General features: G+C 29.9%; 1 protein-coding gene and 1 non-coding gene across 2 annotated transcripts in view; one reads left to right on the forward strand and one right to left on the reverse strand.

Moving 5' to 3' along the window:
• LOC139486789 (protein SDA1 homolog) overlaps positions 1–21,796 on the forward strand; it is a 48,455-nt gene extending 26,659 nt beyond the window's left edge. Inside the window, exons 12-20 of the mRNA XM_071271753.1 lie at positions 4,168–4,244; positions 4,626–4,723; positions 5,946–6,022; positions 8,045–8,153; positions 8,749–8,843; positions 10,227–10,417; positions 17,577–17,661; positions 20,560–20,718; positions 21,642–21,796. Coding sequence (XP_071127854.1) covers positions 4,168–4,244; positions 4,626–4,723; positions 5,946–6,022; positions 8,045–8,153; positions 8,749–8,843; positions 10,227–10,417; positions 17,577–17,661; positions 20,560–20,718; positions 21,642–21,689 — 939 coding nt within the window. The 3' untranslated portion in view covers positions 21,690–21,796. The remainder of the gene's footprint in view (positions 1–4,167; positions 4,245–4,625; positions 4,724–5,945; positions 6,023–8,044; positions 8,154–8,748; positions 8,844–10,226; positions 10,418–17,576; positions 17,662–20,559; positions 20,719–21,641) is intronic.
• Positions 15,172–15,364, reverse strand: LOC139487202 (U2 spliceosomal RNA). Its single transcript, XR_011655807.1, has one exon. It is a non-coding gene; the product is annotated as a U2 spliceosomal RNA (small nuclear RNA).
• Positions 21,797–22,296: the final 500 nt, after the last annotated feature.

Raw genomic sequence — 22,296 nt, forward strand, 5'->3', positions numbered from 1 at the left:
CCCTCTTCATCCCCAAATATCGAGGAAAAAGTCTAGTTCGCTTGTATAGTCCGCGGCAACTTTTGACAAGATCGGGTCCGCGAACAATGACGGAAAATGCCGAATTTGCGGTATTTTTTTAATTTTTTTTTTGCTGAGATCGGCAATATCGTAAGTATTGTTGTTGAAAAGATAGATAGTCAGTTAAAACTTATGATAAGTTTTTTAATGGTATCTTTAAAGATATATTTTTAATCTTTGTTAAAGACCGGCAATACAGTAATTATTGCTGTTAAAAGATCGATGATCAATATAAAATTATGATCAGTTTGTAAAAGAAGACTTAAAAGATATGTATTTAATCTATTTTAAAAGTTTTCAAAAGATTCTGTTTAATTGCTTAATTAAATCGTCTTTCAGACAATCATTCTTTACATATTAATTTAAAGTCCCAAACAATGAAAGTAAGAACTGTATTCATGTAATAAATGTTAATTAATTCAATCATGTACATTTAACTATCGGCTTATCACTTTTGATATCATTGAAAGTGGTAGCTTGCCCAAGCCAATAAACTGTTTAAAATTCTAAAAATAAATATTTGGTATGCTATTAAACAAAAGATGTTCGATGTTTAAAAATTGATTAGAACTCATTAAAATGTTACAACTCTTTAATCTTATCATTTCTTTTATTGATTTGAAGAACTGCCTCAGGTTATTGAATTACATTCATCACTTGTCAAAAGTTGACATGGTTAATTAATTGCTTTACACATAAACCCGTAAACTTATTCATGTAAGACGATACACCTGCACAATGTGACCTTTCACCTGGAAATATAGTTTCGTATACAAAATTCCACTTCTTTCAGGTTTACACTTTCAGTATTAATGGTTACGATTTACAATTAAAAAATGTTAGGTCTTGATTTATTTACGTCGATAACTTAAGAGTTAAACACAAATAGTCGGAATACGAAAATTTTTGATACTTAAATCACACATTTTCAAAATGGCGGATCGTGGTTTACTTGTACTGTACACACGCGAATAACATTAAACAAAATCGATCTTGGGAAGATTTCACTAGGTTTCAACTTGACTATTATGGTTTTACCATTGAAGGGTTCATCTTTCATTGATATTCAGGATTCAGGTACACTGTTAAGATGCAATGACACAAATTTGACCAAATCCGAAACAAAGCGGACATTCGATCAAAGGCTGATTTTTATGCAAATTACTAAGTCAACACTGTTGGATTGTTTATTTTATTTAAAAAAAATAACAAAGAGTAGTCAAGAATACAGTTAGATTGTTTATTTTATTTCTAAATAATACAAAGAGTTGTCAAGAATACATTATAACATTGACAACACATGATGTTTCTGTTTACTTGGCCAAACCTCGTTCAACATCGTATCCCAACTCTGGAAAAAAATGTCATGAAATCCTATAGTACTGCATAGTCCGCACCCCTTCCATCAATTTCATTCCCAGGGTAAAAAACCGCGGACTATACACGCCTTTCTACGGTAGTAAAATATGTCTGGGCAGACAAATATTACTAGTATAAAAAGTCCATGGTTACAAAATTTACTAATATATATTTAGTCCAATGTTAGTAATATATGTCCCCAGACTATTTTTCCTAGTTAATCATGTCCTATAAAATCCTATAATAAATTCAATTACATTTAAACCATGGAAATGTAAATGTTATGTTTTAGTAATGTTTAAGAGTTGCATAGTTATATTTATGATAAAATAATGTCCCCAGACTAAGTTTCCTAGGAAATCATGTCCATGTTATTAGTATTCCTAGGTAAAAATGTCCATGTGTTTTAGTAATGTTTAAGAGTTGCATAGTTATATTTTTGATAAAATGTATGTCCCCAGACTATTTTCCTAGGAAATCATGTCCATGTCATTAATAGTCCTTGGTTAAAATATCCATGCCCATAAATTTAAAAGGTGAATATGAATGTAATGTGTTTTTATACCCCCGTCAAAATTTTGACGGAACGTATTATGGTATACAAATGTCCGGTGTCCGTCCGTCCGTCTGTCTGTCCGGCGTAAACATGTCGCACCGTAACTTGAGAACGACCTATCCAAATTTCATGAAACTTAACATAGTTGTTTCTTATGATGGTCAAATGATCTGTATACTTTTTGGTGAAAATAAGATTAAAAATTTTTGAGTTACGGCACTTTGTAACTAAAACAGGGGTGTGTTTTTTTTCACATGTCGCACCGTATCTCAAAAACAATTCTTGATTATGGCTTAAAACTTTAAGCACTTCTTAGTTATATTAATCTTAATATCTGTATACTTTTTGGTGATGATTCAAAATTTTATTTTTGAGTTATTGAGTATTTTGTAAAAAAGGGGGAGGGGTTTTTTACATGTCGCACCATATCTCAAAAACCATTTATGATTATTGCTTAAAACTTTACACATGTCTTTGTTATATTAATCTCAAGATCTGCATACTTTTTTGTGATGATTCAAAATTTCATTTTTTGAGTTATTGAGTATTTTGTAAAAAAGGGGGAGGGTTTTTTTTTACATGTTGTGCCATATCTCAAAAACATTTTATAATTATTGCTTAAAACTTTACACACTTCTTTGTTATATTAATCTAAAGATCTGTATACTTTTTGGTGATGATTCAAAACTTTATTTTGGAGTTATTGAGTATTTTGTTAAACAGGGGAGGGTTTTTTTACATGTCGCGCCGTATCTCAAAAATAATTTATGATTATTGCTTAAAACTTTACACACTTTGTTATATTAATCTAAAGATCTGTATACTTTTTTGTTTTGATTCAAAATTTAATTTTAGTGATATTTAGTTTTTTGTAAAAAAAAAAACAGGGTTGGGGGTTTCACATGTCCCGCCGTGTCTCAAAAACAATATATGGTTATTGCTTAAAACTTTCTCTGAAACTATTTATGATTATTGCATAAAACTTCCACACAAGACGTCGGGCGTATCATGCGCTTATGGTGCAGCTGTTTATTATATTGTTTAAGACAAAACGAAAGAGTTGTGTATCAATATTTTAAATAACATTTTTCTCCATGCTAATTTTCCTAGGAAATCATGTCCATGTCATTAATAGTTTTAGGTTAATATGTTCATGCCCTTGATTTTAAAAGGTGAATATAAATGTTCTATTTTGATATTGTTAAAGAGTTGTGTATCAATTTTTTAAATAAAATGGAAAATAGAAACTCAATATGCATGTTTTAAATAGGTTATAAAGGAAATGTCCTTTGTTTTAAATGGAAAAAATAAGGAAATTTTTAACTAAGATTTTGTTTCTTCTATTTTGACTATTTTTTATGATATAATTAAACTGAACTTAGTATTTTTTGTACTTATTTACTTTAATTAGAATGTTCATACTATAATTAAACTATTAGAAAGACAACTCTTGGGACAATTTTTCCTAGTAAAATAAGTGCCAGACATATTTTACTAGCTATGGACTTATTTTCCTAGGAACATTTGTCCTAGGACTTATATTCCTACTAAAATCATGGACATGGACCTGATTAACTAGGGAAAAAAAGTCTGGCGGACAAATTTTACTACCGGACCAAATTTACTGTTACATGAACACTACTCACTAAAAAGAGTCCCTTACCTGCAATATAAAATTAAAAATATTTGTACACAATATAAATTAACATCACAAAATCATACAAACAATAAAAATAATACCACTTCATATTGAGGACAATATAAACAAATAGAAAATTCAAATAATACCAATTTTAGTATGGAAGAAATAATATCAACCATAGACTAAAAATTTAAAGAAAGAATGGCAGAAACATGAAATTGGGAATTTTGTTTTCAGTGTAATTTAGTTTTAATTGACATATACATTCTTTTTGGATAGATTGAACTATTGTTAATTTAACCACTAAATTTATGCACTAAAATGTTGTTCAAAGTACTTCTCAGGTCTATGTTTGTTTCTTATGTATCCATGAAAATGTGACCCTTTTCTTCCAATATAAAAACTGGTAGAAATAATGAGTGGCATACTATTAGTCAATAAAAAACACAAAGTATATATGACATACAACAGAAGCATATTAGTACTTTGAATATAAAGCAATGAAAAAAATTATTTACTGATTGTAAAAATCTTGATTTTCAAATTTTAGGTATTGGAAAGTGTATTATTAACAATAGCAAACAACTTTATAAGTGACAGAAATTCTAGTGATGTCATGGGAGTAGGGTAAGGATTGATATATTAGAAATATAAAATTTATTATAAATTAGGTAACAGCACACACATTGTATACTCTTGAAGCAATGGTTGATAATTTGTTTTTTAAACACACAAGGATGAAAATTATGTAAAATGATTCCATGCGAATTATTTAAAAACCCAACACCTGTATTCATATAACTTTATAAGTTTTATAGAATAATGATTATCATCAAAATTATAACTATTGTTGAAATGGATGAAATGTTCACAGTTATCATGGTTATATAATTTGCTCATTTAATATAAACTAACAAGAAAATTAGATTAAACCTTTTTAAAATCTAAAGTAACATTTTCATTTGCTAGAAAACATGTATGCTTAATAATTATTTGTTTTAATTTTAGATTAAATGCTGTGAGGGAAATAAGTAATAGATGTCCATTATCGCTGTCAGAAACTTTACTTAAAGATTTAACAGAATACAAGACACATAAAAATAAAAGTAAGTGTCTTTAAATGCTTGATCTTACACTCAATGTGAAATACAGTTCCTGTATCCTGGCTAAGCTTATAAGGATCTGACAACACTCTGTCCTCACTTTCTGTTCATATAGATTAATATCAACCTATAAAATTTGTCCTTCAAATAACCTATAAAATTTGTCCTTCAAATAACCTATAAAATTTGTCCTTCAAATTTTTAAAGTGTGTATCATTACAACAAATCTAAGGATCCTGAAAGGTCTTTAAAACAAAAAGTAGAAAGGGGAGTTTTCAGATCCTTGAAGGTAAAGGGTTGACACAGCATCTATATTTTAATCAGATTGTCTTTATACTCTCATGTGCCTAGGAAATTACATTATTAAAGGTTTAGAAATAAGATCCAGATGTAAACAAAATATATGAAATTATATAATATTTTATTGTTATAAGATTTAATATAATAGTTATATAAAACACATGTTGTGTTAGGCTCTGATCCTGTCCATAACGTTATAGTATGGTATTAGTTTTCTGTTTTGCATTTTCCAATCATATTGTGTTGTAAAATGATGCCCTTTATGGGTTCTTGATTAGATTAATAATAAAATTATTATATTCTTATATTCTTATTCTTATACTGTTTAATCACTCAAATACAAATAGTTAATCTGTAAGTATGTTATATAAAGTTTTATGACTGCACAATTATCCCCCCAATCACCATGATCAGTGGAACAAATGACAGAAAAAACACATTATTAAAGTGAAATTAATAAGATGTTAGAAATCCATTACTATTTGATGAAGACTAAAAACCAGCTTAATGGAAATGATACCGGGAAACTGATATATTCTTTGTTTGAATATAACTAATTCAGTTCACAACTATATGCCAAGTAGGAACTTCTATACAATTGATATTTCCCCATTTTTTGTAGGCTTTTAAAAATATTACTCGAATGAATTAGATTAAGAAATTGCAAATTGTTTTCATGTGAATTTTCAGAAGAGATATTCCCACAAAAAATGCATGTGTTGATAGACATTTATTTTTTAAGAAAATACATTGAGAATAAGTTATTTCCTCTTTTTGCAAAGCTAAAGTACATTACTAATCTTCGAAAAAATAGTAATTACTAATAAATTGGAAGTTTCAGGCTTTTGTTCAAATTTTATGTACACAGTAATTTTCAACAGTACAACAAAACTAACTATTTATAGCATAATTGTTTATATTTCAGCTGTTATGGTTGCAGCCAGATCATTAATTACATTGTATAGAAAAGCTAATCCAGAGTTGCTGCGTAAAAAGGATAAGGTAAAAAAAAAATAGTTATTTTTTTTCGCATCTTATTTGCTGCAGATAGGCTATCAAGTTGTACCAATACATATTGTTTAATATTTTAATATTTTTATTTAAATACTGTGGATTCATTTATTTTCTTGGGTACCAATTTTCGTGGATTGAGGAAAACTTGCATATTCGTGGAAATTAAATTTCGTGGTTTTGGCAAAGTCTGCATACATTCGTTTCAAAAAATTAGTAATTTGTCGAACATTTAAATTTGTGGATCTCCCTGTACCCACGAAATCCATGAAAATTGGTATCCAACAAATATTAATAATTCCACAGTAGATAGATATAAACTTTCAAAAGTCAAAATGATCAGCAAGCTTACTTTAAATAAAGCTAATACTAACAATGACCACTGCCCTTTCCTCGATCTTGATATCTATATCACTAATGGAAAGCTTAATACTAAAATTTATGATAAAAGAGATGATTTTTCATTTCCTATCGTTAATTATCCATTTTTTGATGGTGACCTTCCCTTGTCACCATCTTAGGGTGTTTATATATCTCAACTTGTATGATTCACTCGTGTATGTAACAATGTTATAGATTTTAACAAGAGAAGTTTATGTATTACTGAAAAATTATTACACCAGGGTTTTCCATATCATAAACTAGTCAAAACATTTACTAAATTTTATCATTGGTATAAGGACATCATTCGTAAATATAGCTCAACATGCAGACTTCTTATACGTTCAGGTATTTCACATCCAATTTTTTATGGAAATATTCTTTATTAAGCACAAAAATGTCAGTATTCACCTCAGAAACTAACAAAACCTTTAAATAGACTTATTAAGAAGGGATATATATTTACGATACTGTTGTCAGGTCATTAAAGATTGCATATTTAGGCGTTAATATTGATTCACTTATAGGGTCTTTGCATTGGAACTAAACACATTTATTAAAAAACAGTTGTTGGCATGACATGGATTATGTTCTTCTCATATATGTTATGATGGTATGATACTAAACCCCTTACGGGAAGGATTGTGTCTGATATTCATATGATTAAAAAATTTTGAAATCATAATCTTTCAATCAGTTTAATTGAAGTCTGGAGCTGGCATGTCAGTTAACTGCTAGTAGTCTGTTGTTATTTATGTATTATTGTCATTTTGTTTATTTTCTTTGGTTACATCTTCTGACATCAGACTTGGACTTCTCTTGAACTGAATTTTAATGTGCGTATTGTTATGCGTTTACTTTTCTACATTGGCTAGAGGTATAGGGGAGGGTTAAGATCTCATAAACATGTTTAACCCCGCCGCATTTTTGCGCCTGTCCCAAGTCAGGAGCCTCTGGCCTTTGTTAGTCTTGTATTATTTTAATTTTAGTTTCTTGTGTACAATTTGGAGTTTAGTATGGCATTCATTATCACTGAACTAGTATATAATTGTTTAGGGGCCAGCTGAAGGACGCCTCTGGGTGAGGGAATTTCTCGCATTATTGAAGACCTGTTGGTGACCTTCTGTTGTTTTTTTCTATGTTCGGGTTGTTATCTCTTTGACACATTCCCTATTTCCATTCTCAATTTTATAAGGACAAGGGACAAGATCTATAATATATGTGTCAACATTATTGAAATCATTAGTTGACTGCTGATTGAAGTTGTTGCCCTTAAATGATGATTTTCTCAATTTTTACCTTTTGACTATAATCTAAAAAAAAGGCTATACAGGTAAAAATTAACTTCAATAAGCAAAAATGATCAGCAAGACAAGATTTACAAATAAGCCAAAATAGTAAAACTCTTCAGTCTACTATTTATTGCCTTGTAATAATGACAATTTTGTACTAAACAGTGGCCATTATTGAAGATGCAGGTGAGCGTCAAATGTTCCTTAGAGTCTGTTGTTAGACCCACCAAAAGTACTTTCTACAAACTTACAATGTTCCAGATTCAAGTCATTAAAGGACAAAGATTTATACCTTTAGTCTGTTGTGTATTGTTTTTATCAAGTAAAAATGAATTTACAGGGTAAACCCACAGAGTCTATGAAAGAACACAGAACACTAAAATATGCAGAGCCTGACACAAAGGATTATATACCAGGGGCTGAAGTAGTAGGGGAAGAGAAAAAAGAGGGTCAGTATATAATTTGTTTATTGTGCAATTATAACTGACTGAACTGCTATAAATGCACAACTGTTATTATCTTGTTAAATAACAAAAAATATTTTTTGGGCAGGTTATATTATTTCCCTCCAGATTTAAGAAATTTCAAAGAAAAATTAGGGGTCACAATTTATTTAGCTTATTCTCTGTCTAATCTATAATCTTAAAATGGATTTCCTAAGTTTCGTGCAACAGCACAGTGAATTGCACAAAAGCAAGAAATCTTTAATAGAATATAAATTCATATCATATAACCAGTTTCAAATTCTTTGACTGCATTTATTCTGTGTCAGAAAACTATAATATGAAAATAAAACTTCCAAGTCATTATTAGGTTAGGTTAACTACACTCCTTTCAGAGTAGACTAGTCCAATAGATAACCAATCTATTTGTTTGTAGGACTAGACTACTCTGAAAGAAGGGTAGTTTATTGGACCCTTAGTAATGTCCATTAATGGAGGACAAATAGCAGTAAGATGTATAATTGTAGGGTGTATGATATTAGTTGCCTTTTGTTAAATGATGAACATTAAAGTTTTTTTTATGGTGTAACTTTTTTTTTAGATGATTGGGATTCCGGTAGTGAAGAAGAGGCTAGCGATGGTGATGATGACGATGAATGGATAGATATTCATCATTCTTCAGACGAAGAAGATATGGCAAGTTTTGTTTTTCATTAATATTGTCTCATCTTGTTAACTGTACTGCATAGTTGTCTTTTTATTAAATATTGGTGGAAGCATTCAAATATTATTCCTTTAAAATTAAAAGTGACTCATTAACGGTTCTTTGTGGCTGTCTAAAGTAAGGAACCCCATCAGTTTATTCTAATATCATATCTAAAGGAGTAAGTTCGGTAAGGCCCACATTTTGCCCCGATTGAAAAGTTCAATGTTTCAAGACAAAAAGTGATGTGTTAAGTTGACTTAAAAACATGTGAGAAAGTGAAACAGAACTATTGTCAAAGTTTGATTCTAACACGTTGATTTTTAGATCCCAAAAAGGTCAAGTGAAGAGAATTAGGTGAAATTTGACAAAATTGTTGGATTTCAACCAAATTTAGAACCAGGAAACATAGAGCGCAGGTGTCGACAAACTAAATATTCAAATGTGACATGTGAAATGTCTTCACAAACATTATTTTAAAAGATCTTTGTTGTTGACGTATGCGCTCTATGTTTCCTGTCAGTTTCTGTTTGATTCATTCACCACTTTTCTACTGTTTAAAGCTAGGTTTCTCTGTAGATATTTTTTTTTTATCCATTGATTACTGAATTTTTATACGCCTTTTTACGGGATGCACATATTATGGTATACCTCTGTCTGTCCATCCGTCATCAACATGCTGGACATTAACTCAAAAATGATTCTACATATTTACATAAAACTTTGGTGAATTGTTTATATCTATTGACTTGAGCTCCCTCTCATATTCATCAATTTAAGATTTTACATTTCCGAGTTATGCGGTTTTATTCATCAAAAAGGGGAGATTTTCCAGTTTTTAGACAATGATTTCTCATGAAACTATGGTGAATTATTTATATCTATTGATGTAATTAGATATAAGAAGATGTGTTATGAGTGCCAATGAGATAACTCTCCATCCAAATCACAATTTATAAAAGAAAACCATTAAAGGTCAAAGTATGTTCTTCAAAGCTCCCTTTCGATTTGAATTCTGTTTATTCTTTCATGTTTTATAATAAGTAGGAATATACTTTGCACGACATCACATGTAACTTCATGTATAAAAAAGCAACTCTTAAAAATTAGGTTCAATTTTCAGCTTTGCAATTTTTATGGATTCAAATTTTCTAAATGTTCATTATTTTACCTTGATTTAAAAACTGAGTTAAAAGAATATTTCAACTTATTATCAAATAGGTGGACATGATATGCATTTTGAACCTGACAGTTATAAACTGTAAGAATTGATGTCCCATAATAAATTATTATTTCTTGAATAAAGCAGCATAGGTACATTTAAAGAATTTTATCTCATAATCTCATTTTGTTTCATATTGCTTACATTTACACAGGAAACTAGTTTGAACATGGATCCTGAAGAAGAAAAGAAGAAAGCTCAAGCTGTATCCTCAAGTCGTATTCTTTCTCAGGAAGAATTCCAGCAGATACAGAAAAGACAAGCAACGAAAGAAGTACAAGCAGCCTCTAGAGCCAGAGGAAAGAAGCGAAAAAATGTACCAGATGAGGACGATGAGCAACAAAGGTAAAGGAATCACTAACTTTAATGTTCTAATGATATGGTATTCTGAAAGGTTCTAATTGTGCCCCTCTTCCTCCGCCCTTTGCATATTTGATGTTAGCTATGGATATCACATTCTGTTGTATTGCATGTTCAGTCATTATCTCATTTTTGTAGTCAACAAATCCTCCTGAGCTTTCATCCTTAACCTTCATGATGAGTGATAAACGTTTTTTTATGCCCCACCTTCGATAGTAGAGGGGCATTATGTTTTCTGGTCTGTGCGTCTGTTCGTCCATCCCTTCGTTCGTCCGGTCCAATCAACTTGAAACTTAGTAAACATGTTCCTTATGATATGATGTTTTTATAATTTTAATGTCAAATTAGAGTATTTATCCCAATTTCACGGTCCACTGAACATAAAAAATGATAGTGCGAGTGGGGCATTCGTGTACTGGGGACACATTCTTGTTTTAGCCTTGTATTTCCAATGTATTTCTTGGAAATACAAGGTTATAAATAGTTGGGATAAGTCACATGACAAATCATTTAGACATTTTAGAACAAAATGAGTCTGTTTGGCTTTGGTATCACATCTTCCTTGTAATTGGGAACAACATTTAAGAAATTAAATGAAAATCTCACTTAAGACAACAAAAAAACAATTGTAAAAAACAGGAACAGAAATGTAGACCCCACTACAAGATCAATTGACAGTGGCTGTATTTTGATGAATCAATTGGTCTAATGTCGTGTACATAGTACCAGAAGTTCCCCACTCATTCAGAAAAAGAAAGTGCATTTGTAAGAGGAACACAAATATTAAATTGACCCAACAATTGTACACTAAGTGACACTCCAGCATTTATCTTGTTTCAAGCAGTGAATCCATGAAAGTGATCCAAATATTTAGTCTAAAAACTTATTGTCAGACAATAAACTTAGGCAATATATTCTTAAGCAGCATCAGTTTAATAGATTTAAATTTCTCTTCATTGCATAGATGCCAACCATTACGATTTTTCTGTGATCAGAACTTAGCTATTACGATCAAAATCGAAAGGGTTACAGATTCCCAGTCGCCGCCGTTTAATTTTGTAAAACTCAGATTTTTATCATTGCTTTTTTGGCCCGGTCCGGTATTTAGAAAACGCCAATGTAATGCTTCAGGTTTCTTAGGACTTATGGACCTATCATCTACTTCCGAAGGCGAGGAGGCAAACTTGCATTTCAGGAAGTAGCTTTCTCTACTACTTCTTGACAAAACGAAAATATACGAGTTGAGGCCGTCTAAACAATCAATGAATGGAATGCATACTACAGATAACATGTTTGACGGAACATTTTTTTGGTGAATGTACGTTTTTTAATGATTACTGAAAAGTTTTCAAAATTACTAAAAATTTGATATATTGTTACTGATTGAAGGGGGTTGGCATCTATGTCACTGCTACATACAGTGTTGCAAATAAGGGCAACCCTTGAGTGCCAATGAATTTATTCTTAAAATCCAATCAAAAGTTGTGATGAGATTGGTATTAGGCAGTACTTGAATATTGATGGTTGTAACCTGTTTATTCCCTGGATTGTAAACTGTTTATTCCCTGGATTGTAAACTGTTTATTCCCTGTATTATAAACTGTTTTTTCCCTGGATTGTAAACTGTTTGTTTCCTGGATAGCTCATTATATGAGAAACAAGATAATATCTGACATCTTGAGAGCATGCTATTTAAGTTTTTGTCAGATGGCAATACTGATAAGGTTGTGATTAAACAGGAAATTGTGTATCTTTGATTAAAAGACATTACAGTGATTATGGTATAATTGAGACAACACACACACCAACAGCTACACCCTCCCCAATACCCCAAAAAAATAAAAAAATATTGGACTTCATAATATATGACATTTATGTTTATTTTTATACATTCTAAACCACAGTGACACTAACAGTTTAATTCTATATGGTTGCCTGGCAATATATTTGTAAACTTTGGGAAAAAAAACATTACATAAAGTTCAAATAGGATGAAACAAGTTAACCTAATGCCAAAAGAACTAATTTTGTATCGAAAACTAAAATGATTTATAAAATATTTAATGTAAAACTATGACCTAGTATTTAGGTTGTGATCCTTTCAGTATGGAGTGTGGAAGGTCCTTGAACTTCCAGTATTTGCTGTTTCAAATGTTAAATCTCAATCCCAATTCAGAGCTGTTAAGATGAAATATTGTGGCACACTTGCCCCAACTGCCCTGGGTTCAACCTCTGGGGTCATATCAAGCTGCATCTAGCAGAGCATCTTATTAATGTTGACATTCTTTTCCTTTTAATAGCTTAACTAACCTAGTTTATGCATTAACCATCTCTAGTTCAGGGGTTAAATTGAAGGTCACATGAATATATACATGATGTTGAATTATTCCCTTTGGAAAGTGAACAATTTATCAGCTATTGTTCTCAGCTTATATTGACTAAATTGAACCAAACTGGCTGCTAAAGGTGAAATATTATTTCATTATTTCACTTTCTTTAATGATTAAACAAAAAAAGTTATGTAGATACCTTGCGCAGTTCCAAAATACAGTAAATTAAAAAAAAATGTGTTCACTTGTTATTGCAATTGTTGCACTGTGAAAGAGTAGGTGAAAATAGATATTAACAGGCTATTATTTGAACTTGGAATTATTTTTAATTATGGAATTTGCATAATTTTTCTGTGTTTTAAATTTTTTATGAATTCCATGTTTATTTTGTATTATGATCTTTTGAGCACTTAATAACACTTTCCATACAATATATTTTGGTTAGATAGTGTTAGGCGCGGCTCAGTACATTCTATTGAAATGTACTATCTTCTTTGTAATAAAAAGTGTTGTTCGCAGTACAGAATAATCATGGAATTTATTAAAAATTTCAATAACAAGAAATCAAGCAAATTCCATAGTTAAAAATAATTCCAAGTTCAAATAATAGACTGTTAAATACTATTTCAGAAAATGCTGCTAACAATTGTAACAACAATGCTTTAAAATTTATAATGCTTGTTTTTATACGACTGTTTAGGAATGTATTATGATCTGTCGTCAAGATGTCCGACAATAAATCAAAAAGCTTAGACTAATTGACATTAAACTTTGGTGAATTGTTAATATCTATTTTGGTTTTTTTTTTTCCAGTTTTCATGCGTTAACTCAAAAACACTTTCATTAATTTGCATGAATTGATAAAACAGTTTATATCTATTGACAAGAGCTCCCTTTCAATTTTTATAGATTTTAGATTTTATGTTAATGAGTTACCGGGTTTTATTCATTAAAAAAAGGGGGATTTTCTAATTTTTGGACAATAAATCAAAAACATTTTCATCAGTTTGCAGAAAACTTTGGTGAATTGTTTATATCTATATTGACATGAGCTCCCTTTCAAGTTTTAAAATATTTTTTTTTACGTTTCTGTGTTATTTGCATGAAACTTTGACGTAAGCTCCCTTTCAACTTATATAAATTTTAGATTTAACGTTTCTTAGTTATGTGATTCTGATCATAAATAAGGATGGATTTTCCAGTTTTCGGTGAACGCTCTGAGCAGTTATCATAGAACTTTGGTGACAGGTTTATATCTATTAAGACAACCTCCCTTTAGTTTTTCATGAGTTTCCGATATGACATTGAGAAATTATTATTAAACTTTTTCTTTGAAAAAACAACGGGCATATCATGCACTCATGGCACAGCTGTTTATTATGTTTCCAAAAACCTATTAAGCCACATTTTCAAAGTACGATGTAATAAAAACATAGCAGAAAATTATGGATTAATAGTATACTAATGTGCAATTTCATTTTCCTTATTCAAGCTGGATCCTGAATTCTTTATTACCATAAAGGGATCAGTTGAAAAAGATTTTTACTTCATGATTTCATTTTCTGGTCTTTTTCAATTATATTTTAGTATGTGTCCCTACTCACTGACATTATACATTTGAACTTTTTTCCGAAGTATTCACAGCAATGTTTATGAAATAATATTTCTTATCAAGTGAATTGTATCTCTAGCAAGTGGATTTAAGCCAAAACAACAATAACTTTTCATTTTAGCATCTTTGTACGCTTATAATCAAATTTATAAATGTAATTAACTTTTCATAGAGGATTTTTCTAATAAAAAGTTGTTCTGTCATATTTTTTTTCACTATATATAACTAGGAAAAAGGTGACTAAAGTTGATTGTTCCATGAAGAGTCAAATGTATTTATTTCATTTATATTTTGCAACTTTTTTGTTATTTATTTGCATTAAAGTTCATAAATTCTTTTTTGTTTATGTAATCTTCAATTTATATTATGTTGGAAATCCAACCCAATACTTAACAATAACAGTTATTAAATTCCTTTTTGAGATCAAACTTTCATAAGCTATTTTGTTTTTACGGCTAAGCTTCTGTTAAATGGTTTTTGAACTCTCATTTATGTATTAAAAAAACAAAACAATAAAAAGTCATATTTCTTACTTCTCACAGCATATAACATAATTATACGTCCAAATTTTTATAATAAAAAAACATGTGTCTGAGCCAATTGATTGATAAAAAGATAAATAAATCATAGCATACCAAATTCTGTTAAAATCTATAGAAACACTTCTAAAATATAAATAGTGTATATAGGGAAAATTGAATTACACATCAATGTGTCTTCATGAGTCTAACCCTAAATGTATTGTTTAGTCAAAAGGAAATTGGGAAACTACTTTAAATTATTTGTTCTCCCCCTAAGGGGAGTGGGCCGATCCTGGAGGTACTGCAATACCAGGCCAACCCGTGACGAGAGCGGAGCAAGCCCCTGACATCTCATCGAGTACCAAAAATCAGTTTAATATCGAAGTACCCACATGGGGTACGTATCAGATATTAAGCTGATAAGAACAGATACTACACTTTGATCTTAGCCAAAAGGCCGAGAAGCGATACCAACCAACTGTAATTCTTCTGTAGTCTCATTTTGTGATTGTTTCATTGGATAAGGTGTACATTGCATTCAATTTTTAAAATTTGACTTGCAATTAAATAAAGCCATTAAAACCTTTTAAAATTATTATATAAAGATCAAGATTAGGATGAGATTTTCAATGTTGTGGTATCATTCCCAGTATAATCTTACCTTTAATTAATTGATAGTTTACATTTTTGTAAAGAATTATTGATATTTGTATACAAGAGTTGTCGTAACTTGTAGTTAAACCATTATCTAAGTTAAGCTATTTATAGTAACATACACATACTTAACCTATGATAAGCTACGTATACATGTATTTGCCTTGAGCATATACAAATCAGAAAATCAATATGAGGTTTATCTTAGGTTGTTATGTGTTTTTGTTATGTCATAATGTATGCATATAGATATATATATATATTTACATCAGATTGTGTCTTTGGTCATTGATTAACCCATTATAAAATATCAGTTAGTCTTTACATATACAGTCTAATGTTTGATTTTTTCTCTTGAATAGAGAATGTTTCTTTATTCCTTGATAAAAAAATCTTTAATGGACAACAATGGATTGGCTTTCTTTTGAACTGTCATAGTTATCTATTTATTTCTTTTAAATGCTCTCTCTTGCATGACCTTTCCTGTTTTGTTATTTCTAAAGACACAACAATATCAGCTATAATGTACGTACCGTCTCCTAAATTTAGTTAAAAATATAAAAAATCACTAGATGAAATCCAAACCAATTGAAAAACTCTAACATTATTTATCAAGAATATAGTTCATTCATATATTTTTTATCATTATATTATACTATATATAATTTATAATTATTTGCTTATTTGAAAAATATCCATGTTCATTATTTTGTTTTCTTATATCCAAATTAACAAAAATAACAAGAACTCTCCAAATATGTGCTTCTTTTGGCCGTTAAAAATAGAGGTTGGTGATATTTATAACCTAAATTTAGTTTTGTTCTTATTTTGTAAACTAATGATTAAAAGTTGAATCTATTCTAATCAGTTTAATTAAAATAAATCAAAATTCACAGAATAAAACAAAAACTGGGCTAGGTCAAATTTTGAGCTGGAAGTAGGTATAGCAGTAATCAATATTGGATAACCCAACTCTTCCGGACCTGGCATACTATATTAATGGTCTGAACACTATAAATATCTAACATTGTGTGACATTTACATGATCGGGTTTCATGATATTTGCATATTTAAGTAAACAAATGTAAAGGGAAGTAAGCCATTGATTGATATGGTTTGCCTTTATCAATGTAATACATATTTTAAATCTATGTTTTGTTAACATTTGTCCTATTTATATTTGATCACTACCAAACATTACTGTTTATTTCTTTATAACTCAGTGACTTACAGATATTAAAATGTTAACATTTAAACATATTTTTAACTTAATTACTAAATTATTAAATCTACTATATATATATATATAAATACTAGGTATAAATTAAATTTTTCAATATGTCAAATTAAATAATTTTCAAGCAAATTTTATGTACATTCATATCATTCAAAAATTAAAATGAAGTGTATTCTGTTATTTTCATAAATATTAAATTCTTTGAAATTAGAACTTCTTGCAATTTATATGAAAATATATTTCACTTTAAAATGGTTTTTTTTAATTTTTTTTTATTAACATATATTTAAATAATCCATGTCAATGCGATATTAATGTAAAATTGAAACTTATTACAAATATGACATGAAAGCTGTCTTAACATGCTTAATCCATATAGTTGAACCAGATGATACAAAAGATAAATAAATACAGTATGAGAACTGAGTACATATAGTATTAAGTTTAACTTGCATAAGATATTGTAAATTCAGAAATTATTGCATGCCTTTATAATTGCAATTTTGCAATTTAAGACTAAAATGGGATTTTAATTTTTGCGATTTTGAGAAAAAATCCTATTTAATTCATATACAAAACTTCAAAATGAAAGTTTAAACTATTCCGATTATAACCCTGTCACATTTTTGCAATAAACAAAACATGGCAATTTTTCTGAATTTGCAGTATTTCACCAAGAGAAGAATTAAAAAATGGGAAGGTAGGGAAAACTGAAAAATATCAGAAAATATTATGTTTTTAAAATTATTTTTATTGTTTAAGGCATATATATGGTTTCTTTTTATTGCAGTGGAGAATTGGTTAACTTATCAGCTATAGAGATGGTTCATAAGAAGAAAGCTCACGATAAAGCATCACGTCTGGAGACAGTTATGGTAAGATATAGTTCTAGTGGACTTTTATTGGATAACCTAATATTTATCTGCTCTCAGTGCCCTCATTTAAATTAGTTACCAGCCATTTAATTCCTTTTCATGTCCTGAATGTATGATTCAATTTCAACTGGACAATCATCGAATTTGAGGATTTTTTCTTATCCCTGGATAGATTACATGAACATAAGAGGTAAAAATTACAAAAATTGGTGTTCAGCAGATAACTTTGTCTTGTGATGTAAGGTGGTACCCAACACTTTCACTAAAATTAATTTTGGCTCGTTTAATTTTCATTAAATTTTGTCAAAGTATTTACTTTTGAGACTTTGATAAAAATATAAAAATTTAATTTTTTTTTAACCAACCGTTTTGTCAGAAAAAATACACTGGTTATATAACAATTTGACAAACACCCATTTTGATCATTGAGAAGCCTAATATTCCTTTTACAACACAACGTAATTAAAACGTTTAGCTGACTTTACAGAGTTATCTCCCTGTAGTGTTAGGTACCACCTTAATCGTTATATTTAAAAACCAACAACTATGTCAATAAAGAAAAACAAATTTGCATATAGATACATAAAAAAAAAGGATATTAACAAAAATGGACAAAACCAAGTAATTAAGATGATAAAAACTGTCGAACTAGATCAATTGAGCTTGACAATACATAGATACTATTACTGTATTTGAAAAAGGCCAAGAAATAGATGTAATGCAAGGTTTAGCCAGCATTTCCAAGGTTTTGAGCAATTACTTTATAAGTTGTAAAATTTTTAGGTTAAAGGGATAATAGATCTCATACAACAATTCAAACCCAGGCAAAAAGCAAATAATGATACACACAAATCTACATACCAAATGCTGTTTTGAATTGCAAAGATTCTGTTTTATTACAGTTAAGTGTCTATAAACATCTGCCGTTTTACAATACAGTCTTTTAGTAATTATAAAAACCAATGTTCCGCTACATTGACAACAACACTTACATCTTTTATTGTTGACTAGAACCCACCCGCGAAATCGCGGGCATATACAGCTTGTAAACTGTTGTAGGATGATTTTTTGTAAAAGATATTATGACTGGAGAATTTCATCTAAGGTATCAAAAGCCCTCTCCATTTTTTTCCAAAGTCCGTTTTGTGTTTCCTTTCTGTTAAATTCAATTATTTTTCGTGTTTCTGGCCTTATACCACAATTATTCTTCCCCTTTGCTACAATGCATTTTTTGGTAAAAGTCAAATTAAATAAAAAATTTGCACCGCTTCAAACATGAAATAGATGAAACTGCTTATAGACCATTATTTTTCTAATAAAATGTGCTTCTAGGACAATTCATCAGTGCTTTTCCTTTTGAGAGCCCTATTAACATGCCAATGGTAGGATTTGAATCTCGTTTAAATGACTAAGGCTCATTTGAGGGGTGTTCTGAGGGGCCCTGATCCCGAAATCCCGGGCTTAAAAACTTGAAATCCTGAGGTGCGTATTTTAACGAAATTCATATCCCGACATCCCGAAATTAAAAAAAATTATTCACTCATCCCGTAAAGATCAATCCCGAAATCCTGAGCTTAAAAACACCCGATCCCGAATAAGTCCTGCCCCCCCCCCCCCTTTAATCTCTACCCTTCTTTCATTTTTGCTAAATCACTACAGCTTCACTTTCAACAATAAATTTGTATGCCCCATTTATGGGAATTATGTTTTCTAGTCTGTTCGTTTGGTTGGATGCCCGTCTGTCCGGCTTCAGGTTAAAGACTTTTTGAGGTAGTTTTTGATGAAGTTTTTACATTGTCTTATCAGGGCTTTTATAGCTGACTATGCGGTATGGGCTTTGCTCATTGTTGAAGGACGTACGGTGACATATAGTTGTTAATGTCTGTGTCATTTTGGTCTTTTGTGGATAGTTGTCTCATTGGCAATCATACCACATCTTCTTTTTTATATTTGAAGTCCAACCAACTCGAAACTTAGTAAATTAAAATATGTTCCCTATGATATGTTCTTTCTAATTTTAATGCCAAATTAGAGATTTTACCCCATTTCACGGTCCACTAAACATAGTAAATGATAGTGCTGCTGTGGCATCCGTATACTATGGGCATATTCTTGTTTCCACATGTCAGTTTACTTATTTCAATATATATACAACTGGTATGACCCCTTAGATAGTAAATATTTCAGAAAAAAGAAGACAGAATACAGAGTCTTTGTATATTTTAGTAGTATAATCGTAGTTTATGTGGATAAACGCGAAAACATAATTGTCTCTAAGGAGGTATAATAGTTGTGGTTCTTGCGATCTAAAAACTATGATATGGAGAACGCTCTGATTAGCTTATTTATTTTTCATTTTTGTAATCTATCATACGATTTGTTATTCTTATGCATGTTTAAAACCGGAAGTCTTATCTATGACTAAAAGTCACTCTGATAAGGGAAACAATATCCGGACACCTATTTTGTCGTTTTTCTCCCAAAATTACTCAATCTGAATACTCATAAGAATGGATGACAAATGCGACTATGCATGTTACCTAAAGAACACAGAGTCATGATGATTAATGTATTGTGGAAGGAAGAGAAGCGACACACAAGATGAGGTCTTCTCGTTTAATAGTATAGATATGTTTCCCTGATTAGATCAAACAGAAAAATGTAAAAAATATTGTTGTGCCAAAATCGTTTTCTTCCACTTGGTAAATGGATCAGAAATGGTGACATTGATGTATAGGATTAATTGATATTGACAGAGTTTAAATCTAAATGTATAGTATATAATCGTAGCAAAGTAATATTTTTGGGTTGTAAATGAAAAATATGACACCTTATTTCAGGAAGAAGTATATTTTATTGCTTCAAATATGATTAAAGATAGATATGAAAATGTTTTAGGCTGGAAGGAAAGATAGAGGGACATTTACTGGAGGTCCACAGAGAATGAATCCAAATGCCAGTACATCAAATAAAGAGAAGAGGAAAAACAAGCCCTTTTTGATGGTCAAACACAAAGTACAGAGGAAAAAAGGAAAAAGATCATTCAAAGACAAACAGGTACAACTTAATATCATTTATGGGTTCCAAGGGTGTCGGTATATTTCATAAGGGGTATCTTGATCATGATGTAAAATCTACTATCATTGTTATTATAAAAAATAAGATGTGGTATGATTGCCAATGAGACAACTCTCCACAAGAGACCAAATGACACCTTAACTATTGTATGTTATTGTTTACCGGTATACAAAATTTTATAGGAAAAATTCGGTGTGCAACTAATTTATTATCAATTCCCAACTAACCCTTATTACTGTAAAAGAGTAATTTTCAAAGCAATTGTCTTCATATAAAAAAAAGATGGGGTATGATTGCCAATGAGACATCTCTCCATAAGAGACCAAATGACACAGAAATTAACAACTATAGGTCACTGTATGGTCTTCAACAATGAGCATTGCTCATATTGCATAGTCAGCTTTAAAAGGCCCCAAATTGACAAATGTAAAACAATGTAAATGAGAAAACTAATGGCTTTATTTATGTACAAAAAATGAAGGAAAAACAAATCTTTTTCATTTTTTGTGGATTTTGTGGAGTTGTTTAAATTTTAAGCAATTGATTGAAACAACCTGGATTTTTCACAAATAACAATTAAGATAGAAATCTATTGATAATAAATGTAGTAATATTTGTTGATTCTTTTATTTTTCGTTGGTACTTATTTTTGTGGATTTGGGGAAATTTATATTCTAGTAGGCATTTGATTTTGTGGTTTGTAAAAGCCTGCAAACATGACATGACTATAAAAATTTATACTTTGTTGAACATTTAAATTTATGGTTTACTTTTTCCTAAAAATTTATAGAAATTGTTATCCCACGAATAATAATGAATCCACAGAGGTCAGAATTAGATATGTACAACTGTAAAGAAAAATTACATATGTTTTAAGATTTTTAATACTTTTTTTCTTTCAGATTGCTTTACGGGATTCACTACTGAAAAGAGCAAAGGCAAGACATTAAAAGAAAAAAGACAATTTTGATTTTAAAATAACATAAAATTTATTATTAAATTATGGTATAAAAAAATGTGTTTTTATTTAAATATGTCAATGAATATGATTGATTTATGCCTCAGAAAATCTTTGGCCTGTCCTACTACTGGACACTGACCATTTTGAACATGGAACAAACTTAGGATTCAAATGCTTGTTGTCATACCTTATTTTAGATTAATTTATATTATTATGAGACAAGTTACAAACTAAGTAATGCTTGTAATGTAACTGGCTAAATGGTCAATGTAATGATGACATAGCAGGCTAATCAACCAAGGCATTGGTTTAATGATCTTATTTTTTTAAATACTGTGAAACTGTTTACTGGCATAGTGGTATTAAAAATGTATGGATTCTAAAAAACTCTTATGAAGAACTTCTAAATAATTTTAAATTTCAAACTTACTCGGAAATTATTTCTATCAAAACCTTTGATTTTTCAATCCTGTATTCCAGTATTCCCCATGTGAAATTGAAAAATCATCTAACAGAAATATCCAATACTTTTTAATATTAAGATAGTAGCATAGGCTATGAATTTATTACTTTGGAATACCATACATCATATTTTG

Source organism: Mytilus edulis, chromosome 8, assembly GCF_963676685.1.
Source record: "Mytilus edulis chromosome 8, xbMytEdul2.2, whole genome shotgun sequence".
Classification (NCBI taxonomy): domain Eukaryota; kingdom Metazoa; phylum Mollusca; class Bivalvia; order Mytilida; family Mytilidae; genus Mytilus; species Mytilus edulis.